The sequence below is a fragment of the Cinclus cinclus genome, chromosome 3 (assembly GCF_963662255.1).
Source record: "Cinclus cinclus chromosome 3, bCinCin1.1, whole genome shotgun sequence".
In the NCBI taxonomy this organism is placed as follows: Eukaryota; Metazoa; Chordata; class Aves; order Passeriformes; family Cinclidae; genus Cinclus; species Cinclus cinclus.
Window position 1 is genome coordinate 112,454,404 of NC_085048.1, and position 17,123 is coordinate 112,471,526.

At 39.7% G+C, this 17,123-nt stretch overlaps 1 protein-coding gene across 1 annotated transcript in view; it reads left to right on the forward strand.

The window, feature by feature from the left end:
* PCSK2 (proprotein convertase subtilisin/kexin type 2) overlaps positions 1-17,123 on the forward strand; it is a 100,963-nt gene that overhangs the window by 53,797 nt on the left and 30,043 nt on the right. Inside the window, exon 6 of the mRNA XM_062489453.1 lies at positions 16,509-16,585. Coding sequence (XP_062345437.1) covers positions 16,509-16,585 — 77 coding nt within the window. The remainder of the gene's footprint in view (positions 1-16,508; positions 16,586-17,123) is intronic.

The following is a 17,123-nucleotide window of genomic DNA, read 5'->3' on the forward strand; positions in this document are numbered from 1 at the left end:
GAAATAATGAAGCTGGACAGAAATCTGAGGGTTAAGAGATATTGGGACAAAAATTGGAAAGAAAAGCTGTCTGGACATGGGGGCATCAAAACTTTCATGTCACTCATGGAAAACTTGTGATGAGATTGACTTTGAAATATGGATATGAAAAGATTTGTGCAGGAGTGACTGTCCAAGTAAGGAGGAGTTCTGTAGAGTAGCAGTGATCAGGCTGTGGAGGGAAGAGAGATTAGCTGGCTAATACAAAATGCAGAAGCAAATGGCTGGTTGGTAAGACAGTCATTAAAGGAGGAGCAGAAATCCCATCGGAAAGATCTTGAAGGAGAAAAGACCTCCAGGATTTAATACTGAAATTCAAAAATAGGTCTTGCCTACACATGAGGTCTGTAGTCCTAGGTTGTCACAGTGCTGTGTCTGAGGTGATGGCTGGTTAAGGACAAGGTTGATTCCTTCTCCTGACCTGCCATCACCTCCCTCACCCAACCACAGCAGACTGAGTGCAGGGCTTGGTTCACCTGTACTTTTGTCTTTCCCTGCAAGGCTGCATGGACCTACTTGAGTCCCAGGAGTTCCTGCTCTGGCAGCATCTGCTGTCTCTCAGAGGCCACAGGGGCCTTTTTCCCATTAGGTAGTAATTCAGGCATGATCTAAAGATGAGGACTTAAATTCTGCTGAAGAAAAGATCAGTTTAGCTGTAAAAATGCCATGAAACCAATCTCTTAAGGAGTGAGTTGTTAACCCGATTCAGACTGGCACAGCAATTATAGTTGTCTTTGTACAACTTCTATACCACATTCTTGGTGTTTCACTGTATCTGTGCTTTGGGGCAGCTTTCTCTGAAGTTCTATTGTTTACTTTTAGGAAATAAAAAACTTCTCAATTGTATTAAAGCCTGCATACCCTGGCAGTGTCTGTACATCTTGCTTAGAAAATTGGGAGCAATTAGAAAGTCTGTCAGAGTGGTTTTTGGGAGTTGAGCATTTTTAAGTGTAAAACCTTGGCCTTGATTCCTCAGTTTAATTTGGCTTTTATGATTTTGACTTTCTGGTTTTCTTGCTTGAATAATTTAATGGAGGTTAGCTCTCTTAAGACTGCTGCACTTTGACCTATCATATGGAGTGCACTTCCATCCGTATTTTTTTTTTGTAGTATTTTAAGATTTACTGCTTGAATCATCCATTTCTGTTTTTAATGGTCTTTATATACATGGAAAGACATGTGGCTGCTCACAGTGTGGGTGGACTGCTCTCCCAGCATTGCCTCCCAGCTTGCTGCAGTATAGCTGCTTGCTTTTCTGGAATTAGGGGGTTATGGCAAAGCTGGAATTTTCCATTCTACGTTGTGAATGTGGAGAGACTCGTTGAATGATCTGTATTTTCTTCCAAGCCTTAGAAACCCTGCAGGGAACCTTGGAAACCTCCAGGAGATTATTTTTTTCACTGTGAAGAGAGCCCTTCATTATGAACTGATAATTAAAAGGCTGGGGCCTAATGTACACCATGGTTTGCGTTCAAAACATACAATACGTATAAACCCAACACTTTTCAGGACTGACTTCTCCAAGATACAGCCTCTGAGTGAGAAAGAAAAGTCAAGTTACAGGGGCTGCATCTGAGATATGTCTAATAAAAGGGGGCAAAAGCAGCTGCTGGGGATGGACATAGCAAGCTATTTTAAAGAAAAAACTCAGCAAACAGAAACATAAGCTGAGCTCTCTCTGATATCAGTTTTTTATTGGGGTATTTTATCCTTGACAGCTGTGTGCTGGTGAAGGTCAGTGTAGCAGCATTATCCCACTTAAAGCAGTGGGGAACTGATCATCTCCTATAAGTGGGTTTGTCCCTGATTAGCAGTAGTTAGAAAAATTAGGATCCTACCAAGGGACTCAGGCCAGGAGTAAGAAATTGCTGGTTTCAGTTTCTGAACTCTGCCTGAAGCTCTGAAGCTGTGAAGTTTCAAAAAACCTAGGGGGAGAGAGAGAAGAAGACAAAGTTTTCCTCTGTAGGAAGACTGGAGGTGACTATGTAAGTAACATTTTCACCAAGTATTGATACATGTAGAATGAGAATCAAGCAGCAATTCTTAGTAAACTTAGACAGCAATTTAAATGATTTTGAACTCTGTAGAATTGCACAGATGTAACATGTGCAAACAAGCATCAGCCTGGGCAGTGCTTCATTGCTGGCCTTCCCCAAACCTCCTCTTCTTTGCTGTCTGCTACTAGTCCCTTATGGTGCACCCTTATCTTCCAAGGTCCTTGCCAGCTGTCCCTCACACTGCACGCAGGAAAGTCCCTATGTAAGGAATGAGGGAAGACTTTTTGGGTTTACCTCAGGGTTAGTCAAAGTTTACTCTCATCTACCATTTCTCATACAAATGTGAACAGCAGATGGTCTTACCTATCTTCTCTTTCCACTTTGTCAGCATCTCCAAACACAAAGCAGCCTCTCCCTCATAGCTTTTTGATGACTTGACTCCAGCCAATACCATAACGACTCCCCCCCACCTTACTGAGAGTGGGAGTATATTTTTGGAATAATAATCTGTTGTCTTCAACCTTGGCCCAGCTATCAGGGTCAGAGGCTTCACAGAACTCGGCGATTTTATGCAGAAAGAAAATCTGACCCGATTGTTTGGGAACTAAGAAACTTTAATATTAGACAATAACAAACAGCAAGACAAAGAGTTTGCACTGAATAAACTGGGAAAGATGGTACAGGGAGGCTGGTGCCATGCACGAGTGCAAATAGACAAAAGCAGGTGTTAGGGCATGTCAGGGGGATTTATAAACTTGGAGGAGGGGAGGAATTAGGGTGGAGTTTAGGGAGGGGGTCCAATAAAGAAGGGTGATTAGGAATATAAAAATTATTGCAGCAAAAAGGAACCAATGATAACAAGGGAAGCAGAGAACTTTCTGGCAATCATGAACATACTGGAACTGGAGGATTCTGGGGGTGATATTTTACTCACAGCTATTGAAGGGTTTTCCCACGGCATTAAGCCATGATCCTCTGCACTTTTATTAGCAGTGAAGCAAGGAAATGTTCCACTTCTGTTCTGAGCTGCATTTGCCATTGTTTGCTAGAGGAACAAAAACATTATTGAATAATCTTTGCAGCCACAAAAGGAAAAAGAAATAGTACAGACAATAAATTTCACACTGCAATGTGTGCAGCAAAGTGTAGCAACAGCAGGAAGGATCTTCTTACATTTAGAGAGTCTGTTTTTCCTTCATTACCGTGAATTTCTGAGTATGATTTGGCTTCCCTGCACACCACAAAAAAGGACCAGCAAACTGTTCTGGTAGCCATAAACCTGATCACAGTGATTTACCAGTACAAGCCATCAGTATCTCCATGAAAAATCTCAGGGGCTTAGTTGTAGGATTTTGTAGAGCTGACAAAGCTCCACTGACGTTTGGCCTTGGTGACTCCCCACCCCCCACCTCAAAATCCCAGCTGATTTTTTTTCTGAGTCCAATAGAGTCCACATATAACTGGTGGGGAGAAAAGTGTTGCCCTTCCAAGAGCAGCATTTGTTGGAAATGCTCTGAAGACATTGAAATGCTCCCAGTGTCTCTGCACTTAACATGAACCCAGGGGATCCTCAGGGATCATGGACACAAACCATAGGAGAGCCAGGTTCATACTGGCCTAGTGCCAGGCAATGATTTCAGGCAGCTTTATGAGATCTGATTCCCATGGCATGATTTTCAAAAGATGCTGAGACAGTTACCCTGCATTTCCTACTGGATTTCAAAGGGCTATTGAGCACATGCACTAAACACTTCATTTCAATAAACCTTTGCTTCTGATACAGTTAAAGGTATTTTATGGGCAAACTCTATGTGCTGTCCGTCATTGCTAGCATATATTTTAATTATAATGTTACAAAAGGCATTTATTATTAAAAAATAAAGAACAGAATGTACTTGTTTCAGCACATAACTAATTAGATTTGGGCTTGGTTGATTTCTTTTGGGTTTTTTTGGTGTTGCTTTGGAGTTGAGTTCTTGCTAATAGGTTTTTTAAAATAAACACTAGCATAAAACCTAAAATTTATCAACCAAACCCTGGGATAAATTCCCAGTACATCCTTCTGCTAGCACTGAAAATTCAGTAAGAACGCTGATGGAATGGATGAAGGCTGTTGATAAAATTTCTGCCACAATCTGCTTTAAGAAATTGCTGAGACAGAATGAAGCTTTTGCCAGGATGGAAGGATGGATCAAGTGTTTAAATGCGAGGCTGACTGATGCCTTAGGAGTCAAAACTGGTGGCCTTCTTTTGGGCTGTTTATGCTGCTCAGGTGGCTTCTGGCAGCTCAGGGGCTGATTTTAGCATTTAGAATACAATTACTCAGGACATGCATGACAAGTTTCACTGGCAAAAATTAGAAGTTACGGGGAAAAGAATTAAATTATCTCTTTCAGACATGGCTATTTTTTCTTTTATTCTGTGCAGAAACTGCGTCTGGGCTAATTTCTATATTCTGTGCAATCTGTTGGTTGTTTTGTTTTTTTTTTTTTTTTTCTCAGAACATAATTAAATGCTAAAAAAGAGATGATGCCTTCTCTGATCATATCAGCCAGGCATATAAAGTTCTCAGTATAACCAGAGGGGTGTCCTGAATTAGTCACATACAGAAAATGCTTCAAATCTTGGAGAACATAATGGGCTCCTACAAACAGTCCTTCCCTGCTCCCAGCAGTAACTGTTATTAAAGGCACACATCACTGGTGCTCGTGTATTAAAGTCTAAATAAGATGACTGTGCAGTTGCTCTGTTCTGTACCTTACTGCTGCTTAACATGAATGTTACCAATGGGAGAGAAGCCTGTGCAAAGGAGATGTCAGGGTCTTCCTATTTAATGAAAGGTAGAAATTTTCTGTAATCGTAATCTCTGGCTTTCAACTCAATCAAAAAGATGGAACAACAAAAAGAATTTAAAGGTTGTTTCTCCTCTGGATTATTTCATATAGCCAGAGGGCACAGAAAGAGGCTTTTTCTGCAAAGGAGGCTGTGACTTGTGAGGGAGGTGTGATTGCCTTAAGGAGAGATGATTTGTGTCACAGAGCTATGTTCACAGCAAAAAACTGGATTTCTTCCACTGAAAGAAATTTGTTATGTGAATGGCTTTGCTAAAGCCCATTTTAAGAGATCTGGACCCTGAATGCTGACAAGACCTGGGACTTGGTGCTTAGTACTATCCATGCAGCTGGAGTTGGCACCACTCTGCTGACATTGGCCTCTCCAGGGGAATGCACTGATTTACACTGGCTATAAAATAGCCTCAAAACACTGTTCCTTTGGAATCAAAAGGTACTCATATATTGTAGTTGCATTTGCCCGAGATTATTTTCAGATCAATGTATGCTGCAAAACGTTTCCAGCTTTATTCTGTATTAGAACCACCTGAAAGGGATAATTTTCAGGTTAAATGCACACCTGGTGTGCAAGCAATGTGGGATGGTGCCAAAGATACTTTGCAAGCTAAAAACCACTCATTGTCTGCAACGTTTATTTTTCTCTATAATCAATGCACTTAATCAGTTGCACACAGAGAAAGTGCAAGGTGGTTAATTGCTTTAATCATAAAGCACTAGTATTCATTTTTGCTTAAGGCATCATCTGTGGAAAGTAAATTAAGATTGTTGAAATGAGAAATGCACAAGGATGAAAGAGCAGATGACAGACATTTCTGCATCAGTTCTGGCTGGTGCTTTTGGAATTGGCTTGTGCCTCTCTCTAGGGTTTCTCCAAGTAAACCTTTTTATAAAATTTAAGTGTCCATGGGAAAATGAAAGTGAAATATTTTTATTTTGGATTAGTTCAACGGAATTTAAAACATTTGACATCCAGAATGTGCTGAATTAAAACAGCAGCAACAAAATCCCACTCTGGTATATGGTGCACTTGGGAGAAGAGGGTCAGACACGTGGTCCCTTGGAGGCAATGAGCACCACAGAATTCTTCAAGATTTTTCTGTTTGAAAGCCTTTGTTTTCTGTTTCTCAAAGAATAGTTATTTAGCTGCTGATATTGTTTAAGACCCTAACCAGTGTGGAAATCCCTGAACATCCACTAACATTTAGATACAACTTAATTAAAATTCATGCTGTAGTTATTTTTGGTTAGAAAAGTATCATCAGGGAAGTCTGAATTAGATGGTGCATGTGGAGAACACTATTCCCTCACAAAGCTTCATTAAAATTTGATGGGGTTTAGGGAGAGTTTTTTGGGCCCAGTGGTGATTTTGGCAAGGAAAGTCGCAAACCCAGTCTTAACTACTGGACTTTCAACTGGTTTTAAAGGAGAGTTTTGGCCAAGCCCTCTGGATAAACCAGTCTTGCAAAGTGAAACAGTGTAGGAGACCTGGAATTCACAAGTAGTACCCTTTCTTTTGCGAAATCACAATGGCCTTGTCCTGGTTTGAAAAGACAGGTATCTGCTAGGGAAAAGCAGAACCTTCCCTTGAAATGGAGAAAGTAAAATCCCTCCCACTGAGTCAGTATAATTTTGAAATCAAGAGGTTCTCAGGGAAAGATAGGGGGACAGGAAGAACAGTTCTCTACTAAATCTACAACAAGGCCAATCTAAACAACAATAACTATGAAATTAACAGGAACCCAGTCACAGTTCCTTTGGTTGTGTGCTCTTTTCCCCCCTGGTGCAGTTACCATCGCCATTGGCAGTGAGCTCTGGCAGGTTCCCAGTGGACAGGGCAGGTGTGTGGATCCCTGCACAGCTGCAGGAGAGCTGGGGGTGATGGCAGCTGTGTCCCAGATGGGAAGGGTGGAGGAGAGACTCTGCTCACGAATCCTTGGAGCAGTGTCGGTCCCGGTGCTCCAACAGGATGCTTGGAGATAGCAAACTGAAGCAGGACAGCATCCTGGCAGGGGCAGGGGATTGGGGTCCAACAGCAGAAGAAGGAAAGGCAGCTCCTGGTGTTGGGATGGTGGTACTAGCAGCAGCCCTCCTCCTCCAAAACCAAGAGTGAACAAGAGACAGTAACTGCCCCCATCCTACTTTTCCTGCTTCTAATCTTGAGGTGTCCCTCTCCACAAGAGAAACTCCAAAAAAACCAGGGAGGTTCCCCTGCTCCCCTGGCCCCTTGCCAAGGACCTAGCCAACAGTGCTTCTTAGCATGTCAGTGGGAAAAAATTCCTCAGGCAAAAAGGAAAGGAAATACAACCCCCCAGCAGGCTTCTCCAGTACTCTAAACACCTGTTCTTCACTGTACCTGTAAGTTAATATAGTTAATTTGAAATTAATTCAGTCTTTTCCATCCTGGTACTTAATTTTGGTATGGTTGTTTGCTTTGCATTGTTTGATTTTAGTTGCATGCATTTATGTTCTCCATATTAATATTTTACTTCTTGGCAGCTATGTAGGTAGGTAAGGTATTTTTGAACACCTGTCTTATTGCAGATTGCTTTGATTTAGGTATAATGTTCATAATTTCTGTTTCATTCCCAATAGAAGCAATATCATTAATGAACATCTCTTACCAGGGAACAGAATAGCAGTGCACAATGTCTAATAAAATGCTAGCCACATTGAAGTAAATCGTAGCTTTTGTGTTAAAATCAGCAATTTGACAGATTGTTTAAATAGCAGTTTTTTAATGTTTGTTCTACTGTGCATTGCCTCTTTTTTAAGCATTGCAGTAAGAGGCATAGACTTTAGCAGAGCAAATAATGATACTATGGGCTGTGGAAACATACTGCCTGGGATAACGTGTTTTTTCTGTGGACCAGGAGCTTGTATTTGATGAAAATTCGGCTACTTCCAGTACTGTATAGTTGTTATTTCATTAAATTCAAATGTATATGGTAATGGATACCTCAGTCACACGTTCCCTGTGCTGTCCTGACTTGTAAGCATTGATGTAGATCGGGAATAGTAGGAAATGTTTTTCAGACAAATCGTGCTTTGACTTTTGTTAAATGAGGTGAATCCCTTTTTAAATATGTTCAAAGGTGAGGATGGTGTGCTGTGTTCAAGGACTTTATGATTTCAATGTTAGCACATGTTTTTTAGAATTCCTTCGTGTGAGAAACTAAATCACTTTGGTTCAGTGGCACTTAACTCATTTGCAGGATTAGTCAACAGTGATACCATGTCTGACAGATGTAGTTGTGAATCCTTCTGTCAGGCATCTAATGATGTCTAGGACATTTCTTAAATTTAAACATCCAGTAATTAACATTACAGAAAATGTCAGCTATGATCAAATATACTAATCTTTTACAGAGGAATCTGGAATGATCATGTACTATTTAAAATCTTAAACACTTGAAAAATTTAATATGTGTGGATTTACATGAACACATTCTGAAGATTCTACCTTTTCTCTCTGTAATTTTGGATTTAGCTGATTTCACATGAAATAAACAATGCAAACTTTAATTAATGCCAAAGCATCTAAATTGGTGTATTAAAATCCCTGAGAGCCCAGCATGTCTTGACAGGTATTAGTCACATTATAATTCTCCCCTGGGATGCTATCAGCTTACAACAGTAATAACACTCAATAGGTCTTCAAGATCTTTTAACTCTAAGAATTTTAAATCAAGCTGTGCTTGCTTTTTATTATAGAAGAAATGTAAGTAATAGTTTGCATTACATTTTTTGAGTCTCTTCTCTGAAATTTTCACCTCCTTTTGTTTCTTCTACAGTGTCATTTTGATGTGTTCATTTGTCTCCCATATTCATGCAATTTAGGTGAAACACCAGCTGTGCGGTTGTTAACAGTTCTCTTGTCAGCTGAGAAGCCTTTCATGAGGAGGAAAATACCCAACCAGTTTTCTGTCTTGTTGGCTTTCACTTTCAGTTCCTCTGCATCACCAGACTAGCTTTCCCTGTCCTCCCCTCTCCATAACCCACATGGGACCAGGTCACTCTGTTGTAGCCACAGCCCGAACCACTTAATACACTTTGATTTCCCTCTTTGTAAAGCTACACTTTGGCTGTTCTGTAACAATAGCTTGGTGTAGCCTCTAGAGGTGGTCATCTTTAACAACCTGCCATGTTTATTTTCTGAGTGCCATTGCAACCACAAGTCCAGTATTCCTGCCCTTTGCTGAGAGCACTGCTGATAATTGTCAGTTTTTATGGACTCTGCAGTGTGGGTGCCAGTGCCTGCTGATCATGCACCACAGCAGGGAAAGGTTGGCTCTCCCAGCATGAGTGACTACTCCTTGCCAGACCATGTCATGCTAAATGACTGGACTTGAAGGACTGCTGAGTTTGTATTGCAGCCTCTGAATTGTAGATTTTCTTACAATGATGGGAAAAAATTCTCCTTTATTCCCCACATGCTGCTGGGTGTGATCTGGATCTTTCTATATTTGATGAGAAGAGTCCATGGCAGATTTTGTTGGATCTTGGGCTCATTGGCAGGAGCAATATGGTTTAGCTCCCCTTCCCTTCCTGCTCTATTCCTTCAAGAATCTCCAAGTGCTGTCAGGCATCAAAACATTGCAAACACAACCTTTACTACAGCTCAGTGCCCAGCAAGCACATATTTGATGTAGTGACAGACTTGTCAGCTGTTTCTTACAGGGACATAACTAAGAATGATGGACTGGTACTTCATTTCTCTGCTGTCAGCATTATACTTCAACCTCAGTAGGTCAAACTAATGCATAATCAAAGTATCTGAAGGGGAAAACTATCAATTGGAAGGGAAATGTGGGCCAGGTTTTTAATAAAATGGAATGCCAAAACTAGATGAAAAGTGTGTTCAGAGTTTTTTCAATAGAATTCATTGCACAATTTGTATTTCCTATTATAATAAAATAATCCAAAGACTCATATTTCTCTAACAATTTATATGCCCTTTTTTCCCTTTACAAAGCTTCCTGAATTAAAGAAACCAAGGAGTTTACTCCATAATCCAAGACTTTAATTTGCTACTTGCCCTGAAAATCTGTAGCAGCAGCTAGCTTCTTTGTTTTTATTTTACTTATTTTATTGCCTTAGCCTTATGACTCCCTATGAACATACCTCCTTGGTGTGTTGTAGGTACAGCTTGAAGGTTCTTGTGCACCCCCTCTGAAAATTAAGGGATGTTTGGGTGAGCAGAAGTAGGTTTCAGTTCTGTAGGTTAACTTGCTTTTACCTCAGAGCTCTGGCTCTGAGCAATTAACAACTGGTGATGTGCTTCAGGTTTTTTCCCCATCAACCTGAAAATTGTGGAGCTGGCTAAGAATGCTAAGAGGTGAATCATGAAGCAGTGCCTATCTTATAAATGGAAGTTCATTTGGCTGCTTCTTTTTAGTAAAATCTCATGCCTGCCTCAATTTCTTACTCTTTTTTCCTATGTGAGGTAAAGATGCAGGGGAAAGTAATAGAGGGTATTTCAGTAAGCTGGGTTTATTTTTAAAAATTGGTTGGAAAAAAGAATTCTGTACCTCTTAAAAATTCTGCCCAACCTGACATTTTCTCTGAATCTTTGTGATTTCCATTTTTTTGGACCTGTTTGACTATACAGCTCTGAGCTAAGCATTAGCAAACACTCAGAGCTAGATGGCATTTAGCTGGATGTGTTTGGACTTTCATTTTGTTCTCTGGGAAAACACCTGACAATCTTGGTACCTAAGAATTAATTACTGATTTCTTTCCATTTCTTTGGAGCTGGGAAATATCTATGCTTAGCTCTACCTGGGTGGTATACAGCACTGCTGTACTGCCCATGTGCTTCAGCCTGTGTGGAATAAAAAGCATGTTTACTGCACCCTTTTTTAAAAAAGATGCTCACATGCCAGAGAGCATGAGCCAGCAGTGTAACTAATGTTGGTTTTCTCATTTTGTCTGCAGGAGAAATAGGAAGGCCATTACTGTGCTAAAAGGAAAATAAGTGATTGCGTAACATTGTAGCACTGAGTGATATGTAGAGAGGATCATCAGTTACTTGACAAAGAAATTTATTTAATATAGAAAAAGAACATGTAGAAAAAAGATGACCTAATCAAAGTTATTTTTCTTCATAACTGTAACTTTAAAAATAATGCTACCTTAATGAAGATAAATGCAAATGTTAAAGTGGGACTCCCTGTTTTTTTTTTCAGCTGCCTTTTTGCTTGTTTGCTTTTAAATCTAAGAAGTGAAAAACTTTCAACTTTGCAAAATAAGTTGTTAGATAAGAGGTGGGGGACAAGCCAACCTGTCTTCCTATAAACTCTGAAGCTGGATTATTAGAATTCTTACTTCTTGTAATCTCATCTATTTTAACTCTTGTAAATTAAGCAGTAGCAACTTGTTTGCACTCAGTTTGTCTTCTTTTGACTGTAATTCCACTAGTTTTTCCTTTGACCTAAGCCCAGATACTTGGTGATTGTTGAGGAAATTGAAGGCTTTTTCAGTAATAACTACAAAATGAAATCACTACTGTGGTGAGCTCTTTACTTGCTCATTCTGTGACCTAGTAGAGCCCATACTGAATACCTGGAACTAGAATACCAGAAGGGCTTACAGTCACCTCAGGTACTATTCTGGACCCAGGACACAACTCCATCAATTTCAAATGATGTTCTGATTTATTATTCTCTGTCTGTTTTGAAAAGAAGAATAGCAGAGAAGTGTGCTGCTATCTTATTTATTATTCAAGATCTGGCTGGTGTTGTCTGGCTCAGTATTTTTACTTTTGTGATGTACCTATAAGAACTGGGTAAAAAACTGCTGTTTCTGGAGAGACAGGGCAGACTTCAGCAGTTGTGAATTTGTTCTTTAAGGTCAATATTTTTTAACAAAACCCATTACTTTGTGGATATATTCTTGATATTTACATGGTCTTCAAACCTGCTCTGAATTTGCTGCATAGAAATATAGGACATGTACATTAGCTCATGTAGAGGCAGTGGTATTTAAAAAGTTACAGGGCTTTTTTTCATTTCCATTTTAAAACCCCCACAAACCAAACCAAAAATAAAAGCGTGCTTCCCATGGCAGAGAGGAGAGGGCTTAAAGTACCGTGGCTGATTTAGCATCAGTGCCTCTGTTTTTTGTTAATGACCTTTAAGCCTTGCAGCACCTCTCCTAGGTTAAACATTGCTTCCTTTTTCGCCTTCTGGTGAGCGTATTTGATTTATTTAAGCCTGTGTGTACAAAACTGAATTTCATTTTGCCACCACGTGATGTTCAGTGTTACTTTAGAACAGTTCCCCTGAGATGTTATATGTTGTAATTTCAGTTCATAGCTTTGCTTGCTCTTTGGATCAGTGAAGAAATCAAACAAACAAAAGGTATCTTTCTGCCTCAGATCTAGTCCAGGGCTTTAATGTCATGAATAGAATCAGCCTGTTACCAGTGGGATGTATCTTTAATTGTCTCCTGGACTAGCATGTGAGCACAGCCATATTTCTTGACTTTCAGAGAAAAAGAGAAGTATATGTGAATTACACTGCAGAAGCTTGTGAAGTCATACAAAAATTTATTGGCTTACTGCATTATTCAAGGTGCATAATTTTATTACAGTGCTGAACAACACATAGGACAACTGATTTGTTAATGTCATATTTTGCATAATGAATTTTTTCCACAGATGATTTAACTGCATGTGTTTTAAAAGGTGCAAGGCAATTCTTTGGGAAATTCTTGTCTAAGCTTATTTTTAAGGAAAGAAGAATTTTATGTAGAGACAAAAGTAGTCTTATCTGTGTCATGGTATACAAGCTGTTACTTAATAAATGATTGAAAGGGTCTCATCCTGGGATCTGATACTCTTGTTAGTATTTTATTTGGCATAGAGGCTAGAAAGCGAAAGCAGAGATAGTCCTTAAAAAGCAATACAATTCCTCTCTGTAATAGCACTTTCATTATATAATGGATGTTATTTTAAAGTAATTGTATATAGATACTGACTGATAAACATCAAATCACTCTGCAGCAATGAGCTGGTTTTGATTGAAAGTGAGGGATTAGATTCACTTCATTGCAACACCCAGTGCCAATGACTGGTCTAAGGCCAGACCAGTGTCCAAGGTTGGTGGCTCAAGTTCTCCCTGAAATTAAAAACCAGGCAACTACCTTGGATATTGAAAATCAAGTGTTAGACAGTTCAAGTCAAAGAGAAGGAACTGCCAGTAGACTAGTTTGGCAAGAGAATTGAGCACTGAATCACCTGAGTGGAAAAGCAAAGTGTTCCTGTTGCAGTGTGCTATTGTGGATCCTCATCTGCACTGGTTTTGATTGCAGCCTCAGAGGTTCCTACTCTGATTAATTCTCCGTGTTAGCAATAAATTCCCTCTTGCTGCCTGTTGGGGACTCCAGCCTATGGAGGACAAACCACAGATTTTAATATTCACTTTGCCAAACACAAAATTAAATATTTATGCTATCCACTGAAGCAGTTTCCTTTGTGGTGCAATTTTGAAATTGATTTAATTTCTTACTTAAGCTTAAAAAATTAACAGAAGTTGAAGCCTAGGTATTTGTGGATTTGATCTTTGAATTAGGAACTTGAAGCAGTCCATTTGTACTTGTCTCTGCTGTTTCATTACCCATTTCACTGCTTCCATAGTGTGAGTGAAATACCGCTTCACGATACTGAAATTCACTGTCTTTTCTCAAAGACCCTAATGAAGATAAATTGCTCAGTTAGCAGTTGTTTTCTTTCCAAGACTTCTTAATTTTGCCTTTTGTGGATGGATCCCACTCCATTAGTTATCTTGTTCCTTTGAGTGCCGTTAGCCAAAATGAAGCAAATGAGAGCTACAGGATGTGGCTGTGCAACTTGGTTTATAGCCTGCCCAAAGGCACCTTTCCATGAACTGCATTACCTGAGGGCTACAGCAGGGCTGTGCAGTTTGCTGTAGGGTGTCTGAATCATTCAGACTGGAATCCCTTTGTCTGTCACTGTGAACACAACTGGTACACCAACACAGCTAGAAGGGCTTTTCAGCCTTAATTTTTGCACAAGGGAACTCTAGAGTCAGAAGTGGATGATAGCAAGTACAAGGTGCTTGCATATGTGATGATGTCCTGAAAAGTCAGCCTCACCAGATCCCCTTTGAGCTTAGGGTATGTAAGTGTGCTGGGGGTTGGGTTTCTTTCTTTTTTTTTAATTTTAGAATTTTTTTCCCTTAAGTTGATAGGAAATTAACTGCTGGATAATTACAGGTTCTTAAGGAAAACAAAAGAGTGGCTAAGGTGGGGGAGAGGAGTGTAGCATCTGGATACACTTCTTTTTTCCTCTGAGAGTTTCTCTCTAAGCGGGGGAGATACCACAAGAATTTGGGGGCAGGTAAAGGACGGGACTGGGAGCAGCTGCTCTCTGTCACTCTCTTGGTGCTTCGGAGGAAGATGGTTGAGCTACTGCTTGGGAAAAGGAATTTTTCACCACACTGCCCTGTCCGGCCGGGAGCCAGCAGCACCCCCTCTGGCTGTGATGGGAACTGCACCCAAGGGAAAGAGCCTACAGCAAGAGGATTGCCACTGGGTTCCTGCTTCTGGTTGTTGCTTTGTTTGCCTGGTTATACATACTAGTAAAGAACTGTCATTCCTATCCTCATATCTTTTTGCCTGAGAGCCCCTTAATTTCAAAATTATACTACTTTGGGGTTTACATTCTCCATTCCAAGGAAGGCTCCTCCCTTCCCTAGCAGACACCTGTCTTTCAAATCAAGACAAGTAGAACTGCATCTCTTCCAGATGGGAAAAAAAAACCACAGTTGACACATGGCTGGGTTTAAATTTCATTTGTACAATATTTTTAGAGTGGAAGCAAAAGTTCTGAGTGAATATGAAGTTGGCAATATCTCTGTGCGGTATGTACGTGACAGTGAATTTTGTAATTCGTTACATGTTCTGTGGAAAAGTACTTATTTTCTGCTGTTTTTAAGCCTCCTCCTCAGTTATTTCAATTTTTTGAATTATGAGAAGTAGTAAAAAATAACTCCTTGTCCACCTTCTCTGTATTACTCATGAATTATAGGCAACTGTCAAATTCCCTTTTTTCCCTGGCTGAAAAGTGATGTTCTGTTTGCTCTTAGCTCATGCAAACCTATGGCATTCAAAGTGCTATAAGTATAAGCAGTTGTGGTAACTAAAAGAAGCAAATTAATCAGACATCTGGGCACAAAGACTTAGAAGCATTGAGAATTTGTGGCTATAGCTGACATGATTGGAAGGCACCTTCAGACTGAAAATCAGGTCCTTTGTGTGGAGACATGGAGAGATCCATAAGGATCTCAAAAAGGGATTCATCTCTGAGCAGAATGACAGCATCAAGCAATTTGTGAGCCATTCTGAAAATCTCTGCTCCGTTCAAATGCTGCAAAATATTTACTATCTGTGCTGAATATAAGCAACCCGCCTTTGAAATGACCACCCAAAAAAACCCCACTGTACAATAACTTGAAAGATACTTAGTTTTGCCCTTCAAGTATCAAGGACAATGTTGTGCTCATTTCATTCTGGAACAAGTTTTTGGGAGTTTAAGGGTTTGAATCCAAAACTCAAGGGCTTGGTTGCTACCAATGGACCATCTATTCCTGTATCCCAGGAACTGAGAATCAGATGAATGGGAATGTTTTTAGGAGCAAAGCTATTCATGCACAAGTCTCAAATTATCTTCAAGAGCATGCTCAGCCAAATCTTAAAAGGAATACAAGTACACATTAATTAAGAATTAACATAATTCTGTTTCTTGATTAGGATGATTATTAAAACATAAACTCAATGAACATACACTTGAGAGGAAACTGCTAAATATTTTTAAAAGCCTAATGTTCAGTCACGCTTTATTTTTTTCATTAAGAGAGAAAAAAGAAGATGGCACTTGACTTTCTGAAACTTTTTATTTGCTTCAGATCAAAAAGTTGCTGAGTGTCCTTAACTGCTGATAGAACAAATCGGGAATAAATTAGATTTATATGGAAAGCAGAGACATAGGATGACATTTAGAAAAGTGCCTGAAAGCCACATGTGTGAAGCTGTTCAGACAACTAAAGGAATGAGAAAATATGCAAAGAGATTTTCAGGCATATGTGCTGGCCATTAATGCAGTTTTCACAGTTGAATTTTGAGAAATTTATATTCTTAGGCGTTGAAGTGCTTTTAGAAATCTACTGTTGTAGTACCACAAATGGGGTTTATAAAATATGTCTTTTGTGGAAGACCCATGTGTCTTATCACTTCCACCACTGTTTGGAAAATAGGATTTAACCTTTGCTTTGCCACACCAGGTAGTTTAATACCTGAATACTCTTGTAAGTGTTGATAAACAGTCCCTCAGTAGTGACCTGAGCTTTCGCACCACCTCACAATTAACCACACTAGTTTACAGGAGGCTTTGCATACCAGAAAACATCGTTCCCCAGGCTTGCTGGTATGGAAAATGGGGAATGGCACAGCACAACAGGGACTGGTTTCTGTCCAGACACATCTCGCAGAATGAAGAGGGCAAAATTTTCTATTGATTCTCAGCTTCTCATTCAATTTGTGTTTCACTTTTCCCTGCATGTCTGTTCTTCTGCTGATTTTCTTTGTTTCTTGTGTTTTGCAGAATGCCAAAGCCAGCTACGACTTCAGCAGCAATGATCCCTACCCGTATCCCCGCTATACAGATGACTGGTTTAACAGGTAAATGGATTTTGGGCAGCCTGCCCTTCACATTGGCTTGTGTAAGAAATTCTCCATCTTTGTGAAATATCTGTTTTCTGTTAAATTCAATCATCACAGAATTGGCACTGTAGTCTCACTACTGCTTGAAAATTAGAGATTACTTACGTCATTTTTTAAGGTTTATAGTTTATAAATGAAGTTGCTGCTCAGAAGAATACATTTTTAGATTGTTTGGATAAGTGATGGCTACATACCTTTTTGTCAGCTGTCCTAGGACATTCCAGTAATCCAAACCTGTATAAACTGGCTTCCCATCTGCTGGCTAAATTTAAAGGGAGTAAGCTGGAGAGAGGAAAGACTGGGGAAAAATGTCTTTTCATCATATTGTAGGCAAAGAAGTGAGAACAGCAGCAGGGTGTAGAATGACCAGTTTAAAAACAATTAGATCTTATGTTAAATTCTGAATGACCTTGATTTAAGGACAGTACAGGAATAGCATTTTTCTAGCTGCTGGAGAAGTTAACATCCACATACAGTGGAATCTGTTCTGTTGTGT